This window comes from Gordionus sp. m RMFG-2023, chromosome 1 (genome assembly GCF_954871325.1).
Source record: "Gordionus sp. m RMFG-2023 chromosome 1, tfGorSpeb1-WG-v2, whole genome shotgun sequence".
NCBI classification, from domain to species: Eukaryota; Metazoa; Nematomorpha; class Gordioida; order Chordodea; family Parachordodidae; genus Gordionus; species Gordionus sp. m RMFG-2023.
The window spans coordinates 13544503-13571676 of record NC_088775.1 but is presented as its reverse complement, the minus strand read 5'-3'; the positions used below and the strand labels follow the sequence as shown (position 1 = coordinate 13571676).

At 28.5% G+C, this 27174-nt stretch overlaps 3 protein-coding genes across 5 annotated transcripts; 2 read left to right on the top strand and 1 right to left on the bottom strand.

The window, feature by feature from the left end:
- Positions 1-1226: 1226 nt before the first annotated feature.
- LOC135931854 (uncharacterized) lies at positions 1227-16202 on the bottom strand. 3 transcript variants are annotated; one of them, XM_065469160.1, is made up of 7 exons: positions 16063-16202; positions 15866-16020; positions 15705-15825; positions 15576-15666; positions 15401-15538; positions 15257-15362; positions 14884-15216 (listed from the first exon to the last, which is right to left on the bottom strand). In XM_065469160.1, the coding sequence occupies exons 1-7, from the start codon at positions 16130-16132 to the stop codon at positions 14935-14937; spliced, it is 963 nt and encodes a 320-aa protein (XP_065325232.1). In that variant the 5' UTR covers positions 16133-16202; the 3' UTR covers positions 14884-14934. The 3 variants fall into 3 exon arrangements, 2 of the variants coding, with proteins under 2 accessions (XP_065325232.1, XP_065325233.1); XM_065469161.1 differs by having other exon boundaries at positions 15257-15347; XR_010573184.1 differs by lacking the exons at positions 14884-15216; positions 15257-15362; positions 15401-15538 and adding exons at positions 1227-1937; positions 1980-2099.
- Positions 3047-5272, top strand: LOC135931882 (zinc finger MYM-type protein 1-like). The gene is made up of 5 exons (XM_065469190.1): positions 3047-3415; positions 3459-3872; positions 3918-4208; positions 4252-4532; positions 4580-5272. The coding sequence occupies exons 2-5, from the start codon at positions 3545-3547 to the stop codon at positions 4595-4597; spliced, it is 918 nt and encodes a 305-aa protein (XP_065325262.1). The 5' UTR covers positions 3047-3415; positions 3459-3544; the 3' UTR covers positions 4598-5272.
- An 8627-nt stretch (positions 16203-24829) lies between the features above and the next one.
- On the top strand, positions 24830-26844 carry LOC135931839 (uncharacterized). Its single transcript, XM_065469149.1, has 5 exons — positions 24830-24839; positions 24885-25035; positions 25818-26064; positions 26180-26375; positions 26465-26844. The coding sequence occupies exons 1-5, from the start codon at positions 24830-24832 to the stop codon at positions 26842-26844; spliced, it is 984 nt and encodes a 327-aa protein (XP_065325221.1).
- Positions 26845-27174: the final 330 nt, after the last annotated feature.

Below are 27174 nucleotides of genomic sequence, written 5' to 3'. Positions count from 1 at the left end.
TTTTGGGGTGGAGAAGACATGGAAGCTGGATAGTTTAAGATAATTATTATTATATTTGATAACTGTTTTATATTATTAAATAGTTTTTGATCTTAATTAGATATATTTATGAATAAAATGGACGTTTACAATTTAGAATTTTAAAATTGAAATAGTAAATATGGACTTCTACAGATATATTATATAATTGTTTAATCATTAGCTCGATCTCTAATGTTGTTAAAGCAATCCGATTTCTCTCCTTTTTCCAGGCAGTCCTTGTCAGGCTAAAAATGCGCTCGGATGAGGCATTAGAACATAGGGGTAGCCAGGGGGGGCAAGGGGAAATTCCCCCCCCCCTCTTCAGAAATATGTCACTTTTTGTAAATATCATTTTAAACTATTAAATAATTTCTTCCTTAGTTCTCTCTTCACCATTGTCCCCCAAAAATGTATGCACATATCTTAAACAATAATTTGAAAGAAAGAATGTGAAAGTTATAATAATGTTTTATACTAAAACTGTTAACTATAATTCATATTTTTTAAAAAGAGGTTTATATATAAAAAAAGGTGAAACCAAACAACTTTTTTAAGAAATGAAATATAAGCCAATGATAAGTCTAGACAAAAGTGAAATTTTATATAATTACTATTAATAGATCCATAAAATTCCTTAATAATATATATTAATATCTTAAATATAATTTTTTATAAAATGAATTAATTTAATTTATTCTTCTTAATAAAATAATTTAATTATAAAATTATTAATTAAATTTAATTATAAAATTATTAATTAAATTTAATTATAAAATTATTAATTAAGTTAAATTATAAAATTATTAATAAAATTAAATAAATTAAATTTAAAAAATTAATATTTTACAACTTTTTAACGGATATCATTTCAATATCATCTGTTTTGATTTATATAGATAGAAAGTGTAAAGGTAAACAATTTTTTTAAAATCTATTTAAGTGTTAAGTAAATATATTACAAATTGGCAAATATAAATACATTTACAATTAATGGGTATAAATTTTAACTATATATATGAAATCAAATAGCATTTATATTTGTTATTTTTTAAATGAACAATTTTTTGTGAATTTGAATTGCTTATATGGACATTTCACATTTATATACCTATTCCCCAATATTTATAAATAACAATATCTTATAGACTTTATTTTTTATTTACTTAACCCTTCACTACATAGATGAAAAAAACTCCCGCTATGATCTTTGCATATAAATTTTGAACAAATAAATGAGGATTTCTTGTCCCTAACCCTTGGACAAGAGGACCACCTTCCTTTTTGTTTGGTTGAAATAGGTTTTAATTCCTCTATATTAAGCATATTCCCAATATTATCCCTTAGCAGTATATTAACATGTGGGTTTTCATATCTATTACTCATTAATGGAGTTATTAGCTCCATTGCTAATAATTTTATAAACTTTGATCTATTAATCTCCTTTAAATTATTGGATTTATAAATTATTAAAGAATTTATGCAAGATATATTCAACAAATTATAAAAAATTGTCATAGGCCATCTATTTGTTATTCTGGATATTGAATAATTTGAACATAGCTGATCCACAACATCAACACCAGCTTTGGTGAGATTGTAAAATGTGATAATTTCTGGTTTTTTCAAATCCCCAGTTGATGTATCAATATTGTTATCATAGTGAAGGGTAGAAAGCATAATAACATGCTTATACTTTTTTGGTACGTATGATACTAATGTCATATTATCTTGGAAGGCAAATAAACTTGAATAAATACCTTTCTTTTTTAAATTAAATGATGTTGGAATCTGCTTTTTATTTTTTCTTAAAGTTACTACTATTGTTAATGAATGGGAATTTAATAAAATAATGTTGTGAGATCTGGTTCTTTTTTGGGGAATACATGCCTTACTCCATTTGGTCAAGCCATCTTTACCTAAATTTATAATATAAATTATATAATACTAAAATATTAAACTATAAAAATTATTATTTTCTTTTCCCTCTTTATCACTCTCTGTATCATCTTTCTCAGTTTCTGAATTGTGATTGCTATTTAGTAAATAATCATCATCACTTGATTCACAATCCATTTCACCTATATAATTGTTATATAAAATATATATAAATTAATTACTTTCACAAAAAATAAATAATATAAAATTTTCAAATTTAAAGTCATATATATCAATCAAAAAATAGAAATAATTATATTTATTAACCTGATATACATAAACATATTGCAAAATAAATTCTTTTTTATTAACACATGATGAAATTCAAAATTTATTACAAACCTGTCTTTATTTTATTGGCACATATAAATATATTTACAATTAATGGGTATAAATTTGTAACTTTATATATGAAATCAAATAGCATTTTTATTTATTATTTTTTAATTAACAATTTTTTGTAAATTTGAATATTATTCTACTTTAAGATTGATATGGACATCAGAAAATATTTTTTAAAGAATGTAAATGAAAAAGGTAATTCTATATTTGTTATAATATTTAATTTTCTACCAAGATCATTGTAAGAAAATTAATTCAAATCCAAGTGAAAATAGGGTATTACAAATAAGTAACAATCATAAAAATATATCAAAAGAGAAGGAAATTAGAATTAATTTAAAAAGGATTGATGAAGGTACATTCTATATTTATAATGGATTTAATATTTATCTTTAGTGATGGTGCTAGAAAATAATAATTCTATAAAATTAGGAGGACTTGATTCAAGTAAAAACTGAATATTAAAATTTTATTAGTTGATATTGATAAATCTCAAAAAGATGCTGAAACATTAGTGATTACACTAGAGAAAAATGATCCTATGATTCAGATAGTCCCAATAAGTACTGTATTTTAATATTATATAATTTACATTTTTTTAAAGTTAATGTTGATGAAAGATCTGCAGTAAATTTACAGTCAAAAGTACAGAATTTGCAATCTGGTTAAATTTGTTTTTATTTTAAAAATATGTATATAATTTATTTAGGAACCTTACCATTTGACATAAGCAATTATGTTCAAATAGGTGTAGCTCCCAAAGACTTTTATATATTAGATAATATATATAGGCCATCGAGTAATTATCAATTTCCTCGAGATCTTTCCAAAAGGAAATTAAAATTCCGTTGGTTTACAACTTGGTCTTGGTTGGCCTATTCACCTTCACAAAATGGTGCCTATTGTAAATATTATGTTTTATTTGGGCCAAAATATGCTGGTAAAGGTGAACAAAAATTAAGGCGGCTGGTGAACGGCCCATATAGACGTTGGAAAGATGCATGAGAGAACTTTGAAAATCATCAAAACAATTTATACCATAAAAATACACAAAATATTATATCTTCTCTAAGAGCAATTAATGCTAAGGATAGAGATTCAATAATTCAGATAATAGGTAAACCATATTTTATAACCTTATAATTACTTTTTTTATAAAGATCAAGGTAAAAAAAAATTAGTAACTGAAAATAGAAGAAAAATATCTCCTATAATAGATGCTATAATTACATGTGGAAATCAATGCATGGCATTGCGAGGGCATCGAGATTCCGGTTCTATATTTAATGATGATGCAAATGAAAATGATGGGAATTTTAGAGCTATTCTCCGAAACCGAGCAATTGGAGACGATGAGCTAAGACTCAATTTATTGAATGCACCCAGAAATGCTACATATTTAAGCCCCTCTATTCAAAATGAAATAATAGATGTGTGCAATGATTTAATTTTAAAAAAAGTAGTAGCAAATATTAATAATTCTCCTTTCTTTTCAGTCTTGGCCGATGAGTCAACAGATATATCTGGGATAGAGCAGATGTCGTTGTGTGCTCGGTATTTATATTCTGAAAATGGTAAAATTTATATTTATTTTGTATAAAGTATTATCATTTATATAGATGAAGTTCAAATAAAAGAAGACTTTTTGCAATTTATTCCTGTTCAAGATATGAGAGGGGAATCTCTTGCAAACACAATTGATTTACATCTTAAAAAATTTAAAATCAATGTCAATTCTATGCGGGGACAGGGATATGATGGTGCCCCTGCTATGAGTGGACATTTAAATGGTGTTCAATCACATTTAATAAAGAAATACCCTACAGCGATATATGTTCACTGTGCGTCCCATTCCCTTAATCTAGCTATTTCTGATTGTTGCTCAATTCCTGTTATTCGTAGTACCATGGGTTTATTAAACTTTTATTTTAATTATAATCATTATTCAAACAGGCACAATAGGCAAAGTTTATGATATGTTCAAGTATCCTAAAAGATCTAATGTCCTCAAGAATTGTCTGGCAAAGGAAGAATTTGGGAATAGTCACCATAAACTGGTCAAAATATGCCCAACACGATGGATATTACGTCATGAATCAGTTTCAGTTTTTCTTGAATTATTAGACCCAATAATTGTTGCATTAGAGGAAATACATGAATGGACCGATACGTCAGTGGTGGCGGAGGCTAATGGAATATTGAAAGCAATTCAAGATCCAGAGTTTTTATTGGCAGTACATTGCATTAACACTTTATTCTGTCACACTATATTATTATGCAGAGCCTTGCAAAAAGTTAATCAAGATATGGTTCAAGCATTGATCTTAGCAGAAGATGCATATGATACTATTTTAGAAATAAGAAAAAATGCTGATTGTGAATTTAACAAAATTTTTAACATCGTTCAAAAAAAAGTGCATTCATATAATATGATGATAATCATGCCAAGAATTGTATCGAGGCAAGTACATAGGAGTAATATATCCACTCAATCGGTAGAGGAGTATTACAAAATTACGATTTTTATACCACTTATGGATACATTTTTAACTCAAATTAAAGATCGCTTATTGAACCATAAGCTACTACTCAATAACTTACAGATTTTATTATCCTCTAATCCATCTATGAGCATCTCGGATGATATTATAAATAAAATTCGCTATTTATATAATTTTTATTTCCAAGATATGGTAGGGAGCGAATTGGAAGTAATTGCTGAATTTAAATATTGGTATGCAAACTTGAAAAGAATGGATATTAAGCCTGATAATGCACTAAATGCACTCAATATATGTAAACACACACTAATAGACTTTCCAAACATTACGAAATTCTTTCAAATTTTAGCATGCCTCCCCATTACGACATGTACAAATGAAAGAACTTTTTCAAATTTACGACGACTAAAAACATATTTGCGAAATACTACCTCTCAAAATCGATTAAATGGTTTAGCGCTATTAAATATTCATCGGAAATTAACACCAGCTAATTCTGAGATAATAAATGAATTATCAAATTCTAAAAGAAAATTAGATCTAACATTATAAATTATTACCACGTATTTGTATGATCTAATTTCTTTTAACTTGATAATTCATTAATTATTTCAAAATTAATTGGTGTTAATTCCCTATGGATATTTAAGAGGGCTATATTTGATCTATTTAGCAAATATATTTTTAAATTTCATAAATTCGAGAAAGTTCTTTCATTAGTACATGTCATAATAGGGAGGCTTGCTAAAATTTTAAATAATTTTGTAATGTTTGGAAAGTTTATTAATGTGTTAGAGCTTTTATTGCATTATCAGGTTAAATATCTATATTCTTTTTAAGTTTGCATACCAATATTTAAATTCATTGATTACTTCAAAATTGGTCCCTAACATATCTTTTATTATATTTTATATAAAATAGTAAAAAATATATTTCTTATTTGTTCCAGGCTTATTTTTTAATATAATCTCTTTACCAATGTCTTATATTTAAAATAAAAAGTTTGTTAAAATTTACATATGTTGTAAATATATATTATAAATCTATATAGACTAAGGAAACCCGGCCGGCCGGGCAAAAGCGGGCCGCAGGCCCGCCCAAACAGGGTCTGGGGGCGAAGCCCCCAGAAATTTATTAATTTCTCCCCCCCCCCCTTAGGAAAATCCTGGCTACGCCTATGCATTAGAATGAGGTATGAGGTAAGAAGACATACTCGCATATTTTTTCCAAGCATGGGGATTTATCGTTATTACGAAAAAATTCTACCCATTTCTCCTCTGCTTTTAGATCATCTAACTTTAAGTATTTTGGCGAATCATAAAAAATAGAGAGAATTACAATCTCCTCAAACAAGAAATCAATGTCTTTCTGTATTTTTAATATATTATAAAAACCATCAATTGATGGTTTCTGTTCCAAGGTCATAATATTTATACATTTGTAAATAGAGTTATTAAAATCAAATTTTGATTGTAAATATTCTAAAATTGTCTTAATAAAAATATCTGCTTCATTTATTTGAACATTTTAATATAATATTTTTAGCAATAGCGCCATAAAATTTATTATCAATTTTTAACTGTAGAGATGAACAGAGCTGTAGCATGATTTTATGAATCTTTTTTATAAAGAATATTCTGATTGCAACTGAATATTAACTGCATGAAGTAGATTTCCTACATGTGAAACGAATCCCAAATATGCCTCTGCCATTTCATACTCGAAAAAAATTTTCAAAATTTTAAGACAGCTTTAAAATCTTAATTTAAGAAAAGTATATTTTTAAGGGTTTGTAAAATTTTAAAATTCTATCGATGGCAGGTATTAATGACAACCACCCAATAGGTATATATCGCAACAACTCACACCATTCCAAGTCAGACCATTTCACTAACTCATTTAATTCATTAACTCTTTTAGTTGATGACTAAATTAGTTATTTCGACATTCACCGATAGTACATTTATTGCCTTCTTGCAAGAATTATGTAGTATATGGCATATACAGCCAATTGGTATTAATTCATTATTGTGCTGCCTCAATTCGGTAATTTTGGTTTTTGCCAAAATTTACAGAGGCATTATTAGCGCAAAAAGCTGACATGCAAATCATTGATAACCCTGAATCAGCTATATTTACCATTATGTGGCTAGCTACATCGTTGGATTTTTCACTATCCGAGGAAAATATTTTAACAGTTTTATGGAAATGTTTTTATTCTTGTTGAAATAGCGAAGGATCAAGGTAAATTTAATATTTCCCTTATTAGATGCATCTGTTAGAATTGAATATGGATGGCATCTTTCAAATCGTCTAGAATTTACCTCTAGGATTCAGGTACTAAAACACTTGTGATAGCCTTGCCCATTTTTGTTCTGCCACAAGTAAGGTTTGCACTTATATTGGAGTCGTTAAATATCATGAGAAAAAGGTTCGACCCACATTGTGATGATATAGCTCTGTGAATGTTGAACTACATGATAGATGTATACGATTTCCGCAAATGTAGTTGCATCTGTATTATTTATTATTTGAGAATATTTTTGTATTGCAATCGATGTTGATATACTCCCCTGTACTGACTTATATGAATGAAATGATGTTGATTTATTATTGGATAAAAATAAAACAGGATAGAAAGAAATTTACAAACTAGACATGTTTTTCGAATAAATATTTAAAATTATTTTAAAAATATAAATATCATCAATAATGTCTCTCAAAATTATTATTTATATATTAAAAATGTTAAAATACTAAAAAAAAAATTGCGGTAGATTTTTGCGGGAGATTTCCAATTGAGGTAGTTTTGCGGGAGAGATGTCTGCGTGTAAACTAAAAAATTGCGGGAGTCCCCCGCTGATGGGGGGAGACATGGTAACCCTGTATAGGAGGTGGTGTATATATGCACCGTTAACCAGTAATGGGATATGTATTACATTCTACATGTAGCCAACATAAATCTAGATTTAAATTAAAGATTTTTTTATGCTTAAATATTGTAATTTCCTAAATTATAAATTCAAAATAGGCCTAAAAATTATAAGATTCGTGTATACGAATAATCAATTATTTGAATCTAATATAAATAATAAAAAAATATCCGTCGAATAATAAGATTTTTATTCTTCGATATAATTATTCAAAAATATTAGATATAATCTAACTTTAGAAGAATTTTCGAATCAATTATTCGAGAAATCGAAACTTCGATTCATACAGATAGGAATAGCGCAATTATTCGATTCAATTTTTTGTTGACCTAATTTAAAATATAGATTTTTAAAAAAAACAAAGCTTGCTTATATTATTTATTATATTCTGTTTTTAAATTTTCCAATAAATTTAATGATACTGGTAAATTCCAGAGACCTGCAGGCCGGCCCTAAACCCAACCCAGGTATACGGGCTGGGCGTATTTTAATTTTTTTAAATGTGACCAGGTCTGAAATTTTTATTAAATATTTGAAATCGCCATTATTAGCTATAAAAATCAAAAATAAATATATTTTAAAATAATTTTGGGCCGAATTAAAATTTTTTTTAAAAAAAAAAGCCGGGCCGGGCCATGCAATTGATACCTCTGCAGGTCTCTAGCAATCATTTAATTATTATTATGACAGATAAAATTACGAAAAAATTTATAAATACAGAAATAGGATTATATATATATGACAATTTTGGAAGAGTGGGTTTCAGTTCTTGGAATATAATTCTTCCAATTTTAAATATGTATGTCCACAGGGCTGTAGACACGGAAAGGGACTGGGTTCCCCAGCCCAAATAAATTTTTGCTCCCCCTCCCAAAAAAAAAATGGCCAGCAAACAAAGAAGGGATTGATATAACCTGAAAGCTAATTTAAATTTAATAGCAATATGGCCCAACAAATTAACCGTAATCGTTATGACTTAAATCAATATTTGATTTGTTTCTTAGCATACAGGAGCTACCTTTTCTTGGGGCTAGTTCAAAAAATAATATGGAAGTTGCAAAAAATGAGAGCATAATTTTCACGCACCAATTTAAAGGTTCTTGAATTAAATTATAAAATCAACCCATAAATGCACAATATATATAACCCCATTCAAAACGAAGTCTAATATTTTTTTTGTCATAAGGCTGATGTGACAAAAGATGCATCAGGTTAAACTTGAGCATAATTATTCATTATATTGTGGATAAATTTAAGAAAATCTAATAGAATTATTAATTTACAATGTCTTCCTGCTGAAAGCATTATTAAATGTAATTTAAAGCAACTTAATGAATTAAATATTAATTCATCGAATGTAATAAGTCAGGTATATGATTAAACCTTATATTTGACCGAAATGGAAGTACAAACCCTGGTTCAAAAAAAATTAATAATAAAGTGCCTTTGTATATCTTCTACATGAGCTGGCAATAAGGGGGGGGGGGGGTAGGAACAGTTTGCATACATTTTTTTGAGGGTGGTTGGCTAGGGGAGGTTATCTATTAAATATTTACATGAAATAGGGCAAAATATATTGATAATAATACAATGATTTTGCTAATCATCAACCATAGACATTATTTTCCAATTATTTTTGGAAAATTTTATACTATCCTTTTAAATGTAATTTCAAAGTGTTAGACATTCTATCAGTATGCCAAACAACTTACACTATAATACATACATTGTAAATGAGGGGGTTTTTAATATTAATTAAAAGGGTTTAATTTTTTAGTGGGGTAGGTACAAGTTTTTGAGGGAGGGGGGGGGGGGGCTTGCATCCAGTGAATATCCTGTTGTGTAGACGCTGCCTTAGTTTAATAATATTGTTATCATTTCTAAGTTTTAATTTATCTAATGTATTTTATAAAAATTTTAGGCGTTACTGGTCATTTACATATCATTTATAAGAAATTTGAGACTATTTATGAAGTATTATTTTACTTTTCTATTAACTCAGAGTTTTCCACTCATAAATCAGTCGAAGCCTCTAGTCTTTTATCTAATGCGTTAATATAAATTACACTAAATTGACCATTATAATTTATTAAGTATTAATAACCATAACTAAATAAGATTCTATAGTCAGTAGATACTAATATAGTGGGCGCTAAAAATTGTATAGAAACTGCAATTAATATATTAAAAAATAAAAATTGATAATTCTTTTGATTTGATAAGTATTACAAGTTTTATTTCCCCAATAATAATTTGCAGAAAATAATTCAATTAATACTTCCAATCATAATTTGGAGAAAATAATTCACGTGAATTACAAAAACATCATTAAATTTCAGGAAAAAAAATCCACTGATTTTTTATAAAAAAATAAATATACAAAAATTGATTGACATTTCATATAATCTATTTTTTTTTTAATTTGTATGTTCACAAACTGTGACAATAAGAATTCTAAGAAATTTATATAAAAATTTAATCACATCCCTCAAAAATCATCAAGGAGCCTCCAACAGCCAGGCTTGCCATCACCCCACTCCGATTTCTCCCTCATAGAAATCAACAGAGCCATAAACATGCCAAAAAACAATAGGGGTCCTCTGATGGGATCAGAAATGAACATATGAAAGCCGCTCCAGAAAATTAGCCATATTCACAAAAATATGGCATTCAGGCAAAACCCCAGATGATTGGAACAAATCCACAATCTGCAACTTCCCCAAGAAACCCCATCCTTCATCGTTTGAAGATTACAGAGCCATCGCTCTCACTTCTACAGTCTCAAAGGTGTTCATGGTGCTCCTGAAGAACAGAATCCTCGCTTCTACCAAAAATATCCTATCAAGTAATATTTGCGCCTACAGGCCGAACAAGAACATTAACGAACCCATCCTAGCTCTCAAAATCTATCTCCAGAAATGCTTCAGATACAAACTTCCCATTTAATTTCATTGACTATAGCAAAGCCTTTGACACCGTTAAACACGATGCCCTTTGGGAGGCTCTGGAAGAATATAATGTTGATCAAAACATAATCAAAATCTTGAAATATCGTTACAACAATTCTTGGGCCAGGTTACAGCTAGGCCGTACTTTCTCTCCTTACTTCAGGATCAGAAGAGGCGTGAAACAAGGGTGCGTTCTATCACTTATTCTTTTCAACATAATCATACACAAAATCATATAAGAAACCACGAGCACCATGAACCTAGTCGATCTTTCATCAAACAATATCAATCATCTAAGAATCATCTCGTACGCATATGACCTGGTTTTAATTATCAAGTCAAGAGATGAGACAATAGACTTACTTTCCACAGCAACAAAGTCGGCTTAACCATCAACTTCAATAAAACTTTTATCATGCCATTCCCAGAGATGTCTATAAATAACTTAACATTTCAGGGGAATGAAATCAAAATAGTTAATAATTATAAATATCTTGGCGTGCTTATTGATAATAAAGGAAACATCAGCGGCGAAATCGAAGCCAGACTAAAAAATGCCAAAATAACCTTCATGAAATATCATAAACTATGGACAGCCAGAGAGATCTCAGTCAAAACGAGACTCCGAATATTTAACGCTACAGTCATTCCAGTCCTCCACTATGGCAGCGACACTTGGGAAATAAATAAATCCCAGACAAAGAAAATACAGGTTTTCGTAAACCGTTGTCTGCGCCAGCTCAACGGCATCTTCTATCCAAGATTAATTTCAAATGCCAGCCTATGGCGAATCTCAAAAAAAGTCCCGATCGAGACTACTCTCAAAAAAAAGACACATCCAACTCTTTGGTCATACCATCAGAAACTTCAGACATAACATAGTTCATAAGGCTATAATCTGGAGTCTCATGAAGGAAAAATCTATGGTAAATACAAGTCATATTGGCTGTACAGAACGATAAAAGAAGTCATAAGTCTAAATCTGATGATGAATTCATACGTCTAAACAATAATAAAGGCTCAATAAAAAAGCTTCTAAAAATCAAATACAGCTACCTATACCCTCCAAATCTCTCAGCCCCCCCCCTAAGCATGAGCACCACCTTCCTCCCACCATGGTAAATATACATTTATTTATTTATAAAACTGCTAATGTACCTAACCTTGATATAGCTATCCAAAACATACTTAACTTATGCTATCACCCCTCTAAGCTAATATTCTTAAGTAGTAAGGCAGTTTTATTAACAAAATATATCATATTTATATTAAATAAACAAATATATAGACCATAAACTTAAAATCAACCAATACCCCTCCCTATAATATACATTTTACTTAATCGGGTACGGGCTTTTCTCTCTTATCTCCTGTAGGGGTTTAAGCAAGTGGTTTTGCCTCTTGCGCGCACAGGTAACTGCAGCCTGCCCAAAAAATTGTGGATGGGTTCATCTCATGGCTACCCCCAAATTTCTTAACCCAATTAGATGAAACGAGATAGTACAAGCGTAGCTCTGCTGTTTCATATAGCGATCGCTTATTATGACGTATCAAGGTATGTAAAACGCCTACAAAGTTTCATGATTTTATAATTAATACTATAGTAATATATATTAATTTTCTGTATATCGTTTTGTGGCTCTAAGTTAATATAATAGAAAATATATATATTAACTATCTTTTTGTTAAATAATATATACTAAATTGATTTAATATAATTTATTTTCTTGTTGAAATAATATTCAAATGTCTTTTACCAATACTTTCACTGAAATATATACTTAAAAATTGTGATAAACATGATTATTTTATTATTTAAATAAATATCTTGAATTCTTATCTAACTCTATTATTAAATTCTGAGCTAATTCTTACATGGTGGAGGATAGAAATTACAAAGGTGGGAAAAATAGTGACTTTCAAATCTTTAAAATGCTTATATCTCAAAAACTATTTATAGTAAAAATAAATATAATATATTATATTATAGGTAAAAGAAAATCTCTAACGGTTTATGAAAAGAGGAAAAATTGATGCCACTTTGAGTCTTTAACTTTCGGCTTACCTACATTGCCTTAGCCATGTTTTTAAGAAATAAAGGGAGTTGGTTTTCGAAATTTTTTTTTGCCATTTATAAATATATATGTGAAAACCTTGGCGACGTTATCGGCTCTTCCGAAATATGCATTTTTATCAAAAATTAAAAATTTCATATGCAAAAAAATATATGGCGCTATATGAAACTAGATATTATGGTTAAAATTTTGTTGCTAATTTGCCAACATATTTTTAATTTTTATCTTAAAATATTTTGGATTTCTGGGCCATCCATGTCAAATCGATCAAAAAGACTCAGTTTCGGCCGAACCCTTTAAAATTGTTAAAAACTGCTGGAATTATTTAGATTGGTAAAATTAAAATAAGAATACCGTTTATTTTAACTCTCTAGCACGCCTGGTTCCCGAGATAAAGAGCCTCAAAGGTGCGAAAAATGAAAATTCTCAAATTGTTTATATCTCAAAAACTTTTTAAGGCATGAATTCTATTAAAATGAAAAATATATCGTAGGCAGATTTTGCTGAAAATGATGCCTTTGTGGTTCAAGATGAAGTACGAGGATTTTGCTTAAATAAAGCGCAAGTTACCACTCATCTGTTTGTGATAAATTAGAAGACAATAAAAAAATTTAAATCATTTAAATTACGTAATTACTAAAATCTCTCATTCGTAATACAATTGCCATTCACTTATTCTAAAAATATTTAGTCCACTACTTAACAGAGAAGTTTAAAGGCGCCCAAAAAAATTCTTTCTTCTACTTTTCAGATGGAGCAACATCACAAAATAAGAATCGCAAAAATATAATCAATCTTTGCCACCATATAGATGATTTAGGAATAAAGACTGGGTAGCTGAGCCATATTTCATGGCAAATCGGCATCTGATGGAGATGGAGATACAGTCAAACGTAGTGGTCATGGTTAGTTTACAAAGGCCTGTTTCAGAACAAATAACTTGTCATGATATTTCTAATTTATTAATAATATTAATTATTCATTGAGGAATAGATTTTTCTTATATTATGGAAGAAGAATATGAGAAAGAGTAAATAATTTTAGAATAAAAATATATAAAGTGCTTACAATATCAGGCAGGAACACAAAAATTTGATATTTTTATCCAATTTCCCAGGTTAAAATTGAAGTTGAATTTAATTTAAATTCAACAGAATCGCAAATATTAAAAACTTTTCACTGAAATATTAATGCGAATTAAATATATAAAAAAATAAATGATATATAAAATGTATCTGACAATCAATGGTTATCTTTAATAAGAATGAATAAAAAATTATATGAAAAATATTTATTAATGGAAATTTGATATATTACGATGTCTAGGGGGCATTTGCCATACTATCCCTGAGTTTAATTGGGAATAGAAATTCGAAATGTTATTGGTAGATTAACAACAAAATGTTAACAATGTAGTTTAGTATAGATCTATTTTATGCAAATAAATTTCAATTTTGCATATTTCAGAAGAGCCAATAGCGGTATATATATTTATAAAAAGTGCCTAAATAAAAGACTTTTTTTTTCGAAAACCAACTCCTTTTATTGCTTAAAAACAAGGGTATATATTGGTAAACCGGAAGTTAAAGACTCAAATTGGCGCCTAATTTTTTCTTCTTTCGATAGGCCTTTAGAGATTTTTTTACCCTATAATTTAATATACTATATTTATTTTTACTATAAATAGTTTTTCAGATATGAGCATTTTAAAAATTTTACAGATTCAAAAGTAATTATTTTTCGCACTTTGAGGCCCTATATTTTGGTAACCAGGTGCTAACTAGCTAAAATAAACGGCTTCTCATTTATTAACCTATCTAAACAATTCCAGAAATTATTAACAATTTTAAAAGGGGTCGGCCAAAAATGTGTCTTTCTTGATCGATTAAATATGGAATGATCCAAAGTAAAATTTTGAACATGATTGGTTCAATTTTTAAGTGCACAATTTACAATTCTAGGGGTAGTAAATTTTATTTACATACATATGGCATTGCACTATAAATGAATATTTTTATTCATTTTGTGCAAGTAATTCAAATAAATTTCATTTGAATGAGTTATATAAATTTCACTTGAATGAATTAAACAAAATTAAAATATATTTGATTTGTCAAATAAAATTGGATTTATTTGTATTTGTATAATATTTTACTATAATTATCATATTTAATATGACTTATGGTAAAAGATGAACAAATTTAAAAGGAACATAATAGTTATTTGTAATTGCAGTTTTAAAAGCACTCTGGTTGAGGGATCGCAATTTAGTGATTTTAAAGGGTGCTATATTGTCATCATTGATATTTTTTATAATAGGTTGATTCTTAAACATTAATTTAATCAAAAATGTCATCAAGAATCCATCTGTCACATCATTGCTCTTGAATGCACAATGTTCAAGGTTTAAAATTCCATATAATTTATAAAAATAGGGTTGGGTGTTAGCATCAAATATATCCTATTTTAGCTAAATATATAATAAAATTTACAAAATATACTTCAACATAGTTTCGCAAAATCATTTCAGATGTAAATATATATTGATATATATAATAAAGAGGTAAATTATCTTGATTATCAAATATTATTCTGATATTCGAAGTTCTAAACACATACTAGATATTAATTAATTATAGTTATACTTTTTTATATAACAAAGAATTATAAGCTGAATAGTTAATTGTTTGTGAGGCTTCAAAATTGGGTTTATAATGTTATTTGACTTTTTATTTAAGTTTTGCACATATGGCAATTGGAGTATAGATTTAAGATCATTGTATCTAGATAATCATTTTAGAAAAAAAATTAACAAATCACCTTAAGTTAATTTTATCTTGATAAATATCAGTTATAGAAAACCAGTCAGCTTTAAGAGAATGTTTATTGGGATATGTTTTTAGGGTACCACCTAAGATAAAGTTAAAGAATGAAATTTATTTTAAAGACCTTGAGGTGAACAGTGAAATATACATCGAAACCACTTTCCTTTATCACATTCTACACTTATTAAAGATATAGGATGACATTTTATACCAGTTTCTTCAAGAGTTTCCCGACATGCACCTACCTTTAAAATTATGAGTTTGATTGCTATATACAATATTTACGCCTAAATTTTCTCTGTAAGTAAGTTTGCCTCCAGGAATATACCATTTCCCTGTAAATGGATATTTAATTTCTTGCAACAAAAGAATACGATCATCTTCAACAATTAAGGCACATACAATGTATGAGATATTTTGGCGAAGCTTTAATTTTGGATCTTTCCAATAATTATAAACTTAAATCAAAACTCTTAATATACTTCTCTCATTTAGTTTTATAGTGCGAATCTTGTTTTTAATAAATTCATTTATTTCTGCTTTATAGGGCATAAATAAATGATAAACAATATTGTCTTCAAAACTCAAAAAATATTGAAAACGTTAAGAAAATGGCACTGCCATAAATATTTATAACGTGTATACCGTCATCTGTCGCGTGACTTTCCAGATGTATTGTATAGTTTTGTTTTTAAAAATAGAATAAATTACTGTCATTCTAATTGTAAACTTTAAAAACTAATTTTTTCCTGTAATTTAAATTTCAAAAAAGTTTCATCACCTTCTTTGTCTATTATATTATTATTTGTTTCTGCACTTATAATTTCCTAATTGCGTTAATACACTTTTGGATTCAAACCAGTACACTGTTATGGAGGAATTATTCGCAGGAAAGTTACAAATAGCTTCATTAAATATAAATGGATTAAATAATAAATTGGCGGTTCTATTAAGATTGTTGAAAGCAGAAGGAGTAGATTTAATAGGCATCCAGGAAACTCATTGCCCAGGTAACAGTATGGCATATTTTAGTGTATATAAGATGTTTTGTTCGGGAATCACTTCAAATAGTTGGGCCGGAATCGCCTTTTTGACTAAGAAACGTTTACATAAATACATTATAAAATTTGTACCTGTGTCGGAGAGATGTGGACTCCTATATCTGAATACCAAGTTTAGACCCACTATTGTTGTGAATTTTTATGCCCCACCTAATAGGAACATGAGGAAAATTTTTTTGGACGTAATGATAAATATATTAAACTCTCTCTCAAATAGATATAACGTAATAATCCTGGGTGATCTCAATATGAAAATAGGAAAAGACAGTGAATATATCAGTAGAGTTATTGGGCAAGCTGCCATTCAACAATCTAATGATGTAGACAGCATAAAGTTCCTAGATTACTGCAGTAACAAACTTTAAGGTAGAAAATACTTTTTTCTGCCATCGTGATATCAACAAATATACCTTTGTGAGGGGCAGACAGATATCTCAAATTGACTTCTTTATTTCTAATATTCATAGTTGGTTTGTGGATGTTAAAGCATCTACAAGGGTCAACATATCTGATCATAAGATGGTTATTGCAGTTATAAAAATAAAAAATATCTGGGGATACCATAATAATAGTATTCCTAACTTAATGGCCATTAATGTTACCTCGTCCAATATAATTTTTCCACGTAAATCAAATAAGTTTCTATTGCAAGGAAACAAAACTCTCTTTGAACAATCCCTTATTTCGAAAAAAGGAACCTTTATTAATGTTACCAGAAATGGAAACGTTGAAGATTGTTGGGTACTTTTTAAGAAAGAACTAGCGGAATCTTATGAGAGACTGCCAAACGTAAATCTTGTATCTAGGTGGATGTCTGATGAAACTCTTGAGAAGATATATCAACTAAGAATGACGAACAGCTCTAACATTGATTTATGGAAAGACATTAAAAGATTACTACGGAAAGATAGGAGAATTTTTATAGCTAAAAGGGCGGCTGATATTGATAAAGATATGAAAGAAAACTGGATCTATGATGCATATAAAAAATTAAAGTACTTCTGTAAATCCAATTGCTTCGTGAAACTCCCTATGATTGTCTTAGCGAATGGGAAAACCATAACAGACCAAGATGAGCAAATGGCACTGTGGCTGGATTATTATATGTCGATTTTCGACTCCCGCAAGGCTACTCCTTTAACTATCATACAATTATATCCCCGGCTGGTTTCTCTTCAAATGAAATTTCAAACATTATAAAGAAACTACGGAACAATAGAGCTCGGTTTGGATAACATTATTGCTGAATATTTAAAAATATCCCCGAACATAATCTCTTCTTTTCTCCTTGCTCTCTTTAACAAAATTTGGGAAAGTGGGAAAACTCCGACAGAATGAAATAAATCTCTCCTGTGTAACTTCCCGAAAATCAAGGAACCTAAGAAATTCGCGGACTATCGGGCAGTAACTCTGACCTCCTGTGTATCGAAAGTCTTTATGACACTCATCAAGAACAGGATCTTAACTTCCACACCCCATCTTCTTTCTAAATATATCTGCGCATATAGGCCAAATAAAAAAATTTTGGAACCTATTTTATCGCTGAAAATAATTATGCAAAAGTGCTGGAAATACAGGATTCCGTCTTATTACACTTTTATTGATTTTAGTAGGGCCTTCGATAATGTAGACCATAACGCCTTATGGGTAGCACTATCAGAGTGCGGTATCGAACAAAATATTATCTCCATCTTAAGAAATCATTATTCCAAATTAACTTCATGTTTTAAAACAAACGATAAAATATCACCCTCCTTCAAGATAAAAAAGGGAGTAAAACAAGGTTGCACTTTATCACCGCTTCTCTTTAACATCATAATAGATAAAGTCATGAAGGAGGTAAATGCTGCTGCAGACTTGGCTGACTTTGGGTCTAATGAAAATTTTCACTTTGTTAATAAGATCGTTTCGTATGCCGACGATATTGTTGTAATATCAAAAAAATTGAAGAGACTGTAAGTCTGATCTACCTTATCGAAACCATAAGCCTCAGAGTTGGTTTAAAAATTAATTTCAATAAAACGGTTATTCTTTCCTCGCCAAATACACCACCGATTCAAAATCTTTTGGTAGGCGGGAACGTTATCAAAAAAGTAAATAATATCAAATACCTGGGTGTGATGCTCAATAACAAGGGGGAATGCAAAGAAGAAATGAAGATTAGAATGCAAAAAGCCAAAAGAGCGTTCTATATGTACATGAAAATCTGGAAGTCTACGGAAATATCGGTTTTTACGAGGTTGAGGCTATTCAACTCTACTATTATCCCCATTTTATTATATGGAAGTGACATATGGGAAGTTAACAAGACTGACTTAAGACGCATTCAATCCTTTATAAATAATTGTCTGAGAACTATAAATGGTATTTTTTATCCCAGAGTCATCTCTAACTCTAACCTCTGGAGGAAATCTAGCCACACTCCAATAAATATTACGTTAAAAAAACGTCGGATACAGTTCCTAGCCCATATAATAAGGAACTTAGATCACAACCTTGCACATGATGCTATTGTTTGGTTATATACACATAAAGGGAAACAGTATACTAAATATAAATCGTTATGGTATTACAAAGCTATAAAAGACGTGATGGAGCTGAATGTAAACATGAAACAATTTATAAAGCTTAATAATTGCAAAAGGTCTATCAGAAAACTCTTTCGCATCAAAGATAGATATTTCAGATGAAAATTGTTCCTAGGGATCTCTAGTTCACATACCTTTTTCTTAATTTTCTTCTTCGATTTCTCATGTGGATTTATTCCTCTCGAAAGTATTTTTCTTTTTACCTCTAAAATAAATAAACTTACAGTAAAACTTTTTAAGTTAAATTATCCATCTCCCACCTTTAAAGTAATTAATTTTAAAAGCAGTTCTTGGGTATAGGCTATTTTTTGGTCCCGCTCTTTTCCTCTAAGCCTATAGACGTTTTAATAACATTTCTTAGAAATGTTGTGCGTACAAGTACGTGCGGCTTGCCCACAAACGTGTGGAGGGCTCCTCATATTTTTTTTTCTCCCCCAAATTAATAAATTCCAATTAGATGGAAATGAGGAAAACCTAGCGTTCCTCTGTTGTGTATTCAACGTTAGAGGGCGAATGCGCTATATATCACGTATCACGTAATTTAGCCAGATCTTGTTCAAGAGACCCTTCAAAACCTGTTTCTCCTCTAGGTAAAACATAAAACTTTTTAAAAATTTATTATTCTTAAACATTAGTATGAACATATTTATATATTAAAGTTTCAAAAAAAAATATCATATGATTATTTAAATATTCCAATCAAATATTGGAGGAAATTAGTTCATTTTTTTGTGAAATCATCTTAAACATTTTTATATAAATCAGTACGTTATAAAATTTATCACACTATGTTGTATTTATCGCACCATTTACAACGACCTTGACCATTGGCTTTAATTGACATGACTTTTCTCTACCTTTCGGATTGAATCATTTAGGCATTGATTGTCCCGGACGGTATTGCTTTTCAGGTGTATTCCTCATTATAGATCCCACTATAAATATTTTGAATAGGAGATGAGATATATTTCGAGTCGAAGATATATGTACCCTCGGCTACAACCCGTAAATTGAGTTTAGGAAAAAGGCACCAGGACCAATCTTTTTGCTGCGCAGTCGGGAACGATAGCCTCTTAAAATCTATCAAATTAATTAATTCATCTCATACATTCTGAGGGAATAATATTGATTGATCGATATTAAAATAAACCTTGTGCTAAGAACTCCATCGCTTGTCTTTATTTAGATGATATTTTCCTTAATGCTAGCTCACCACTCCTACTGGACGCCTATCATTTTACACAAAGCAATATTTTTATTAATGATGGCTTCATAATACTTCTATGACTTTCATTAATGTTTGGACAAAGAACATTTTTCGATTTATGCGGATTGTTCCTGCATAACCTAGATCTTTTCTTGTAACATTCTTCATAAATTTGTGGATGTAAAAAAAAAATTATCTAAGAATAGTGTAGGTTCTTAAATGCTAGAAATAATTTTTAATTATCTCAGGACTCCATCACCAAAATGACTAGTTTTATTGTTACCCTTCCTTTTATAACTATCAAAATTAAAGGAATATGGACAAGGTGAAATAAAATCCAACTTTTACACCAAATTTTACTGGCTTTCCTGTCATCTACATTTTTATGATTTTATTTCCTTAATTGAAGATCATTTGTTTATCCAGACTTAAATTTTTTTTTGACTATCTCAAATTTGAAAATGGCCTAACCTTCGCTTATTTATTAGTTATCAATATTGAAATTGTTTGCCAGATGTAGGAGATAATATCCTAATAAACCAAATGCTAATTTATAGCTCTTTAAAATATTAACCTCAGAGGTGCTCATTTCCCAAAGATATAAAGCAAAATATTTTTAAGTTCCATTTTTTAAACATTGGTAAATAGCAGACTAATAATGTGTCAAGGCATTTTTAAATTATAAAATTTTTGTCAACTATTAAAAATCTAAAAAATAATTATTATAAAAAATTGAAATTTAAATATCGCTATTTGCCAATGTTTATAAAAATGAATCTTAAATATATTTTGCCTTATATTTTTGAGAAATGAGCACCTTTCAGACTAATATTTTAAAGAGCTATAAATTAGCATCTGGTTTATTAGAATAAATTTTTTTTTGAATTAAAATTTTATCACTAATTTTTTTAAAGTATTTTATGCTCGAAAAAAATCATAAAATCTGGAAATTTATGCAAATTTAAAAAGCCAATAAATTTAACAAAACGAGTTCAAAAATTTGTGTTTGCATATTTAGAAATAAAAAAATATGGCGAGACAGGCCACACCTTTTTTAATTTAGATATTATAAAACATGGGAATTATTCAACGCCAAAGTTGATGTTCCAAAAATTAAAAATTAGAGATCAATGTTAAATTTACAATGCGTAGTAAATCAAATTATGAGCATTAGCAATCAAATCAATAAATATCTTTAAAAAAATTATAATACATATGAAACATAATAATAATATGTGAAAACCTTTATGAATTACAACAACTTTATCTGTGGGGTAGGAACAGTTTGTATCCTATTTTTTTGAGGGGGTAGGGGGTAAGCTGCTTTAATGGGGTAGGATAAATTTTTTTGGGGGTTATCTATTAAATTTTGAGATAAAATAGGACAAAATTTATTGCTGTAAAAATTGATACTTTTATTTTAGTATTATTATAATACAATTCATCGACCAAATCTATATATTGCAAACAATCATACACATTGTTTTCCAAATAAACTATCCTTTTAAATGTAATTTAAAAGGTTTAGATATTTCAGCAAGCTCATAATGGCATAATAATTAGTATATAATAGAGGTTTTAATTGAATTTATTTTCTAAAAAATAAATTTTTTATATTCACAAAATATCGATAGTTGGTAGTAGAGATAGGTTAATTTAAGTTATCCTTTTTATTTTCTTTGAAAAGAGTATCAATAAATAAAAAATAATGATAAAGACACACCGCCGCCGAAGGTGGTGGAAATTTTTCAGGGGGGTAGGCAAAGGTTTTTGAAGGGGGTTTACATCCAGTGAAAATCCTGTCATGTAGACGCTCTCTGTATATAAGCAAGAGTATATTGCAAGGGACACCACGAGGGGCTAAGCTCTCGCGAATTTATTTTTGATTTCTAGACCCATTTCTATGAAGAGGTTCTGAATCCCTAGGCCAAAAAAAATTAATTTTTTTCAAAAGTGTTAAAATTAAATCCCCCTTTTATATATTATTGTTATGAAAATTAAATTTAGTCAAAATCTTTTTAATATTAATTTTATAGCCATCTAGTGAATAGAGAAACTAGATTTAAACCTAAAGTATAGCCTAATCTTGAAAAAAATATACGCTTGCCTCAGGGTTTAACGAATTTTATAAACTGTTATTATTGAAACGATTTAACAACAGTAAGGGCAAGAAATAATGCAAATATAACAAAATCATTTTTATTATCAAAGGACACGATATTTACTCACCTATTATGCTATAACTAACCCCTGATTTTAATTTAAAGAATTAATAACTTCCAAATAATTCTAATTAAACTCCTTCATGCCTCATGATAATACTAAAATGTTATTTATGAATGAATAGGAAATAATTATCTATTAATATATTAATTTTTTTTATCAATTATTTTTATCTTAATCTATAAATAATGTTATTTTCTCAACCTCACTATGATGCCTACCCCACTCCCTACTCAAAAAAAAATTAAAGCAAATTACCCACATTTTCAAGTATATGCTATATGTATGTAAATATTTACAGATGTCCCTCAATTTAGAAATTTCACTTTATTTAAAAATATACCATTAAAAAAATCCAAAACTTACAAAAAAAATAAAATATACCTACTCTAGAAAGTACGCGCGCTCCCTTTAATGGATAGCTTTGAAAATGATGGTAAAAGATTTAAATAAATTTAAATCGAATTATCTTTTTTATTTTAGAAATTCTTTCCGATATATTCATTATGGCCTGAGAATTTAGGCGAAATTTGGTGAGAAGCAAAAAAATCTACCAAATATCAAATTAAATGAATATGAAACATTGCTGAGCTTCGACAATACATCTGAAAATATATCCAATAATAAATTTAAAAATTTCTTAATTCTGTGAATACCTTATCCTGTAGTACTGCCGAGTGCGAAAGTGGCTTTCATCTTATGATAATTTGTCAAATGGTTCATTAATATTAATATACCTTCGATATCAGAATGGATTCCATATCCATGTATCAAAATATGAAAATGAATCATCGCGGGAGGATGAAATCTTTTCAGAGAAAAATACAGCTCAAAGAAAACGAAGAAATAAAAGATGCATGGAATTTATTAAAATTCATATTTATATATTTTTTAATTTCTATAGATATCAATATAAGTGGTATTTTTTGACCTTATTTTTAAAATATAATATATAGTAGAAAACCCGTCAAAAATGACGGGGAATGAGATTTTTATTCATTTTTTTACGATAGATGTCATGCCAGATCGCTCAGATTAGGATAGAGAACTGCACGGGCTGTCCGTAGCCCGACCCGAAAATAAATAATAATATTAATATCTTAAATAGTCAGTATAATTTATAATATTAATTATAAAATCATATTATTTAATATTTATCACATTTTAGGATTAAAATGTCAATCATATTAACATGTCATGTCATTATTAATTATTATTTTATAAACCTAACAACCGGGATACCAAACTATTTTATCACTAAATTGTGTGTTTCCCGTGAATTACAAGATAAGACATATTTTATGTACTAAAGATAAGTTTTATTCATTATTTATTATTTATCTAGCCTATACATTGTCTTTTTTAACATTTGTTTTAAAAAATTTCCATATAAGATTTAAGATTGGGATTTGATTCAGGGGAACTTATTTCTATAATTTAAATTTCACTACCATAAATGTTAATCATCCTAGAAATTAAAAAATATTATATAAAATTGGTAATGATATTCTAAGTTACATTTATATATAAAATATAATCTTTACTTATTTCGTTTTGGTATTATTATTTTTTTATCTATCTACCTTAATATGAGTTGTAAATTTTCCAGCTAATTTTGGTTGTCAATATTTTAAAATATGGCAGAAAAAAATTAGGAAATTAATACAAGATTCTCAAAGAAAATAAGATGTATACTGTGATATGTAAAATTTAAAACATGAATATTACAAAGAATCTGTATCTGTATCTTTTGTCAGGAAAATGAAAAAGATACAAGATTCTTTTCAGAATTAAGGATCTTAGATACAGATATTAGTATCTTATTAAAAATGTCAAAATATACTGAGTACAAGATATAAAGGGATCATGTATCTTAGATACAAGTATTCGCAGTACTGCCCAACTCTGTTTATTTCAATCTAATTGATTAAAGTCATTTTAAATATTTTTTTTAGATTTTAGACACAGCCATATTAAAAAAATTATCTCAATGGATGCAAAATTAAAAAGAATTGGTGAAAAGATTAAGACAAAAGAGTATGAAGTAAGGGAGAATCTTAATGGAAAATCCGATGTATGGAAGAAATTTTCATTTATATATGATGAAAATAAAGAAAAGCTTAATTATGTCATTTGTATTATATGCAAATTTATTTATGTATATAATTCAATGACAACAGGTTAGATATTTATACATAAAATATGATCTTATTAAATTATTTTAGGCACAAATCAACTTAAAAGACATAAATGTGTATATACAAATACAAGTACAACAGCAGAGAGTAAAAAGACGCAATTAACAATTAATAGTCTTTTTGGTACTGATCCGGAAAAACTCAAAAGTTGTACAAAATTGAAAAAGAGTGCACAAAGGTGCTTACTATGTTTTGTGGACGTGATTTGAGATCATTTGATACAATTCATGGGGAAGGCTTTGTTGATTATTGCCAATATTTTGCCAAAATTGGTTCAATATATGGAAATATTGATGTTAAAAGCATCATTCCTAATCCTACGACAATTTCTAGAAATTTAGTAGATACTGCTGATGGTATCCGCAATAAATTATTTCCTATATTAAACTCATATATGAAAAAGGGTCGATGTGCTGGTAACAAATTTATGAAAATATGGTTAAATTATTAATAATTTTTTATAGCCACCACAGACCTTTGGACTGATGATTATAAAAAATATCATATGTAACTCTAAAAATTCATTTTATAAATGATTCCTGGAAACTAAATAAAATTGTATTGTTTACATGCAAATTTGAAGCGGAAAAAAAGACAGGGGAAAATATCAAAAAGGAAATTATTAGAAATTTCACCTTGTTAGGTATTGATTTCATTAAAAATATTTATAAAAATCCATGTATTCTTTGTATCAGGATACAGCAGGGCCTATTTATCGGAAATTCCAATTATTACTGACTAAGGAGCTAATATGATTAAAGCTTTTGAAAATCATAAGCGTTTAAATTGTGCTTCTCATCTATTAAATACAGTATTGAGAAATACTTCTGATAACAAAAATATTGAATCTTGTTCGGAGATAAATCAATGTTTTAATGACTGTAAAAGTTTAGTAACGTATATGAAACAGAGTGGGTATGTTAAATTAACTTTTTATTAAAATATATCATTACATTTTAGATTAGTTAATCGCCTCGATAAAACTCTCCACGTGTGTGTTGAGACTAGGTGGAATATTAGGTTGAATATGATTGAATCGATCTTTAATCAATTTAATGACATATTGGAAATCCTCAATTCCAGAGGAGAGTCGATTAGACTTGAAAATATTGATTTTGAAATGATGAGGGATCTGATCAAGTTTCTGACGCCTTTTAAAATTGCGAGTGATGAACTTGAGAGTGATTTAAAACCTACTATTCACAAAGTTATTTTATGTTATCATAAAATATTGAGTTTTTTAGCTAATCCTAGCTATAACTATCAGCTAAACCAGCTTTCATTAAGATGCCGGGAAATATTGGTGGATAAATTTAAAATAGATTTATTCCACCAAATTTCGACGTTTTTGTGCCCATCGGGATATGAAAATGTTATCCCGGGAACATTATAAAGATTTGTGTCAACATATCAACACGTTGATTAATGCAGAGAAAATTAACAGAGATGTGATTGAGCAAAAGTCTTTAAACAACTCACCATCTAACTCGTGCTCAACCGATAGAGTAGTAAATAAAGGTTTATTAAATTAATAATAAAATTATTTATTAAAAAATAATAAAGTAAATATATATCTTAATATTATTAATGAATATTTTTTTCTTAAGAAACTATAAAGGTGGTAGATACGTTTTTGGACTTCTCTCTATGGGAGGCTGACAATGCGTATTCTGATGCTAGCGCCGAAGTTGACGAGCTAAAAAAATACCTAGATCCGAAATTATGTATTGATGACGATAATATTTTAAAATGGTGGAAAACAAACCATTATGAGTTTCCAAATTTAAGTATTTTAGCTCTTAAATTCCTGGCTATCCCTGCTTCGTCGGCTAGCAGTGAAAGGGCGTTTTCAGCTGCTGGTAGGGCCTTTGAGGAGAGAAGGACTCGTTTAAAGCCAGATAAACTGGACGCCTCTTTATTTATATATCATAATTATTCACTTTGTGATAATTTTGATAATGATATTGATGAGGTCAATATAATATAATATGTTCATTATATTTTTTATATATTTATTAACTTTTATATCCTATATTCGCATAAATGATGCTTATTATATTATATAATCGTTATAATTTTTAAATTCGCTTGTATATTAATCGTTTTATAATATTTTTTACAAATTTAATAAAATGCAACTTAATATATATCTTGAATAGATTATGGCCGTCAAATAAACTTTTATTTAAGGTGGCTGAACTGAATAAATACACATAAAAATTTTTTTGGTTATTATAATATTAAAACTTAAATTGCAAAATTTTATTCGGGTCGGGCTCGGGTTGCGAAAAAATTACTTTGCAGTTCTCTACATTAG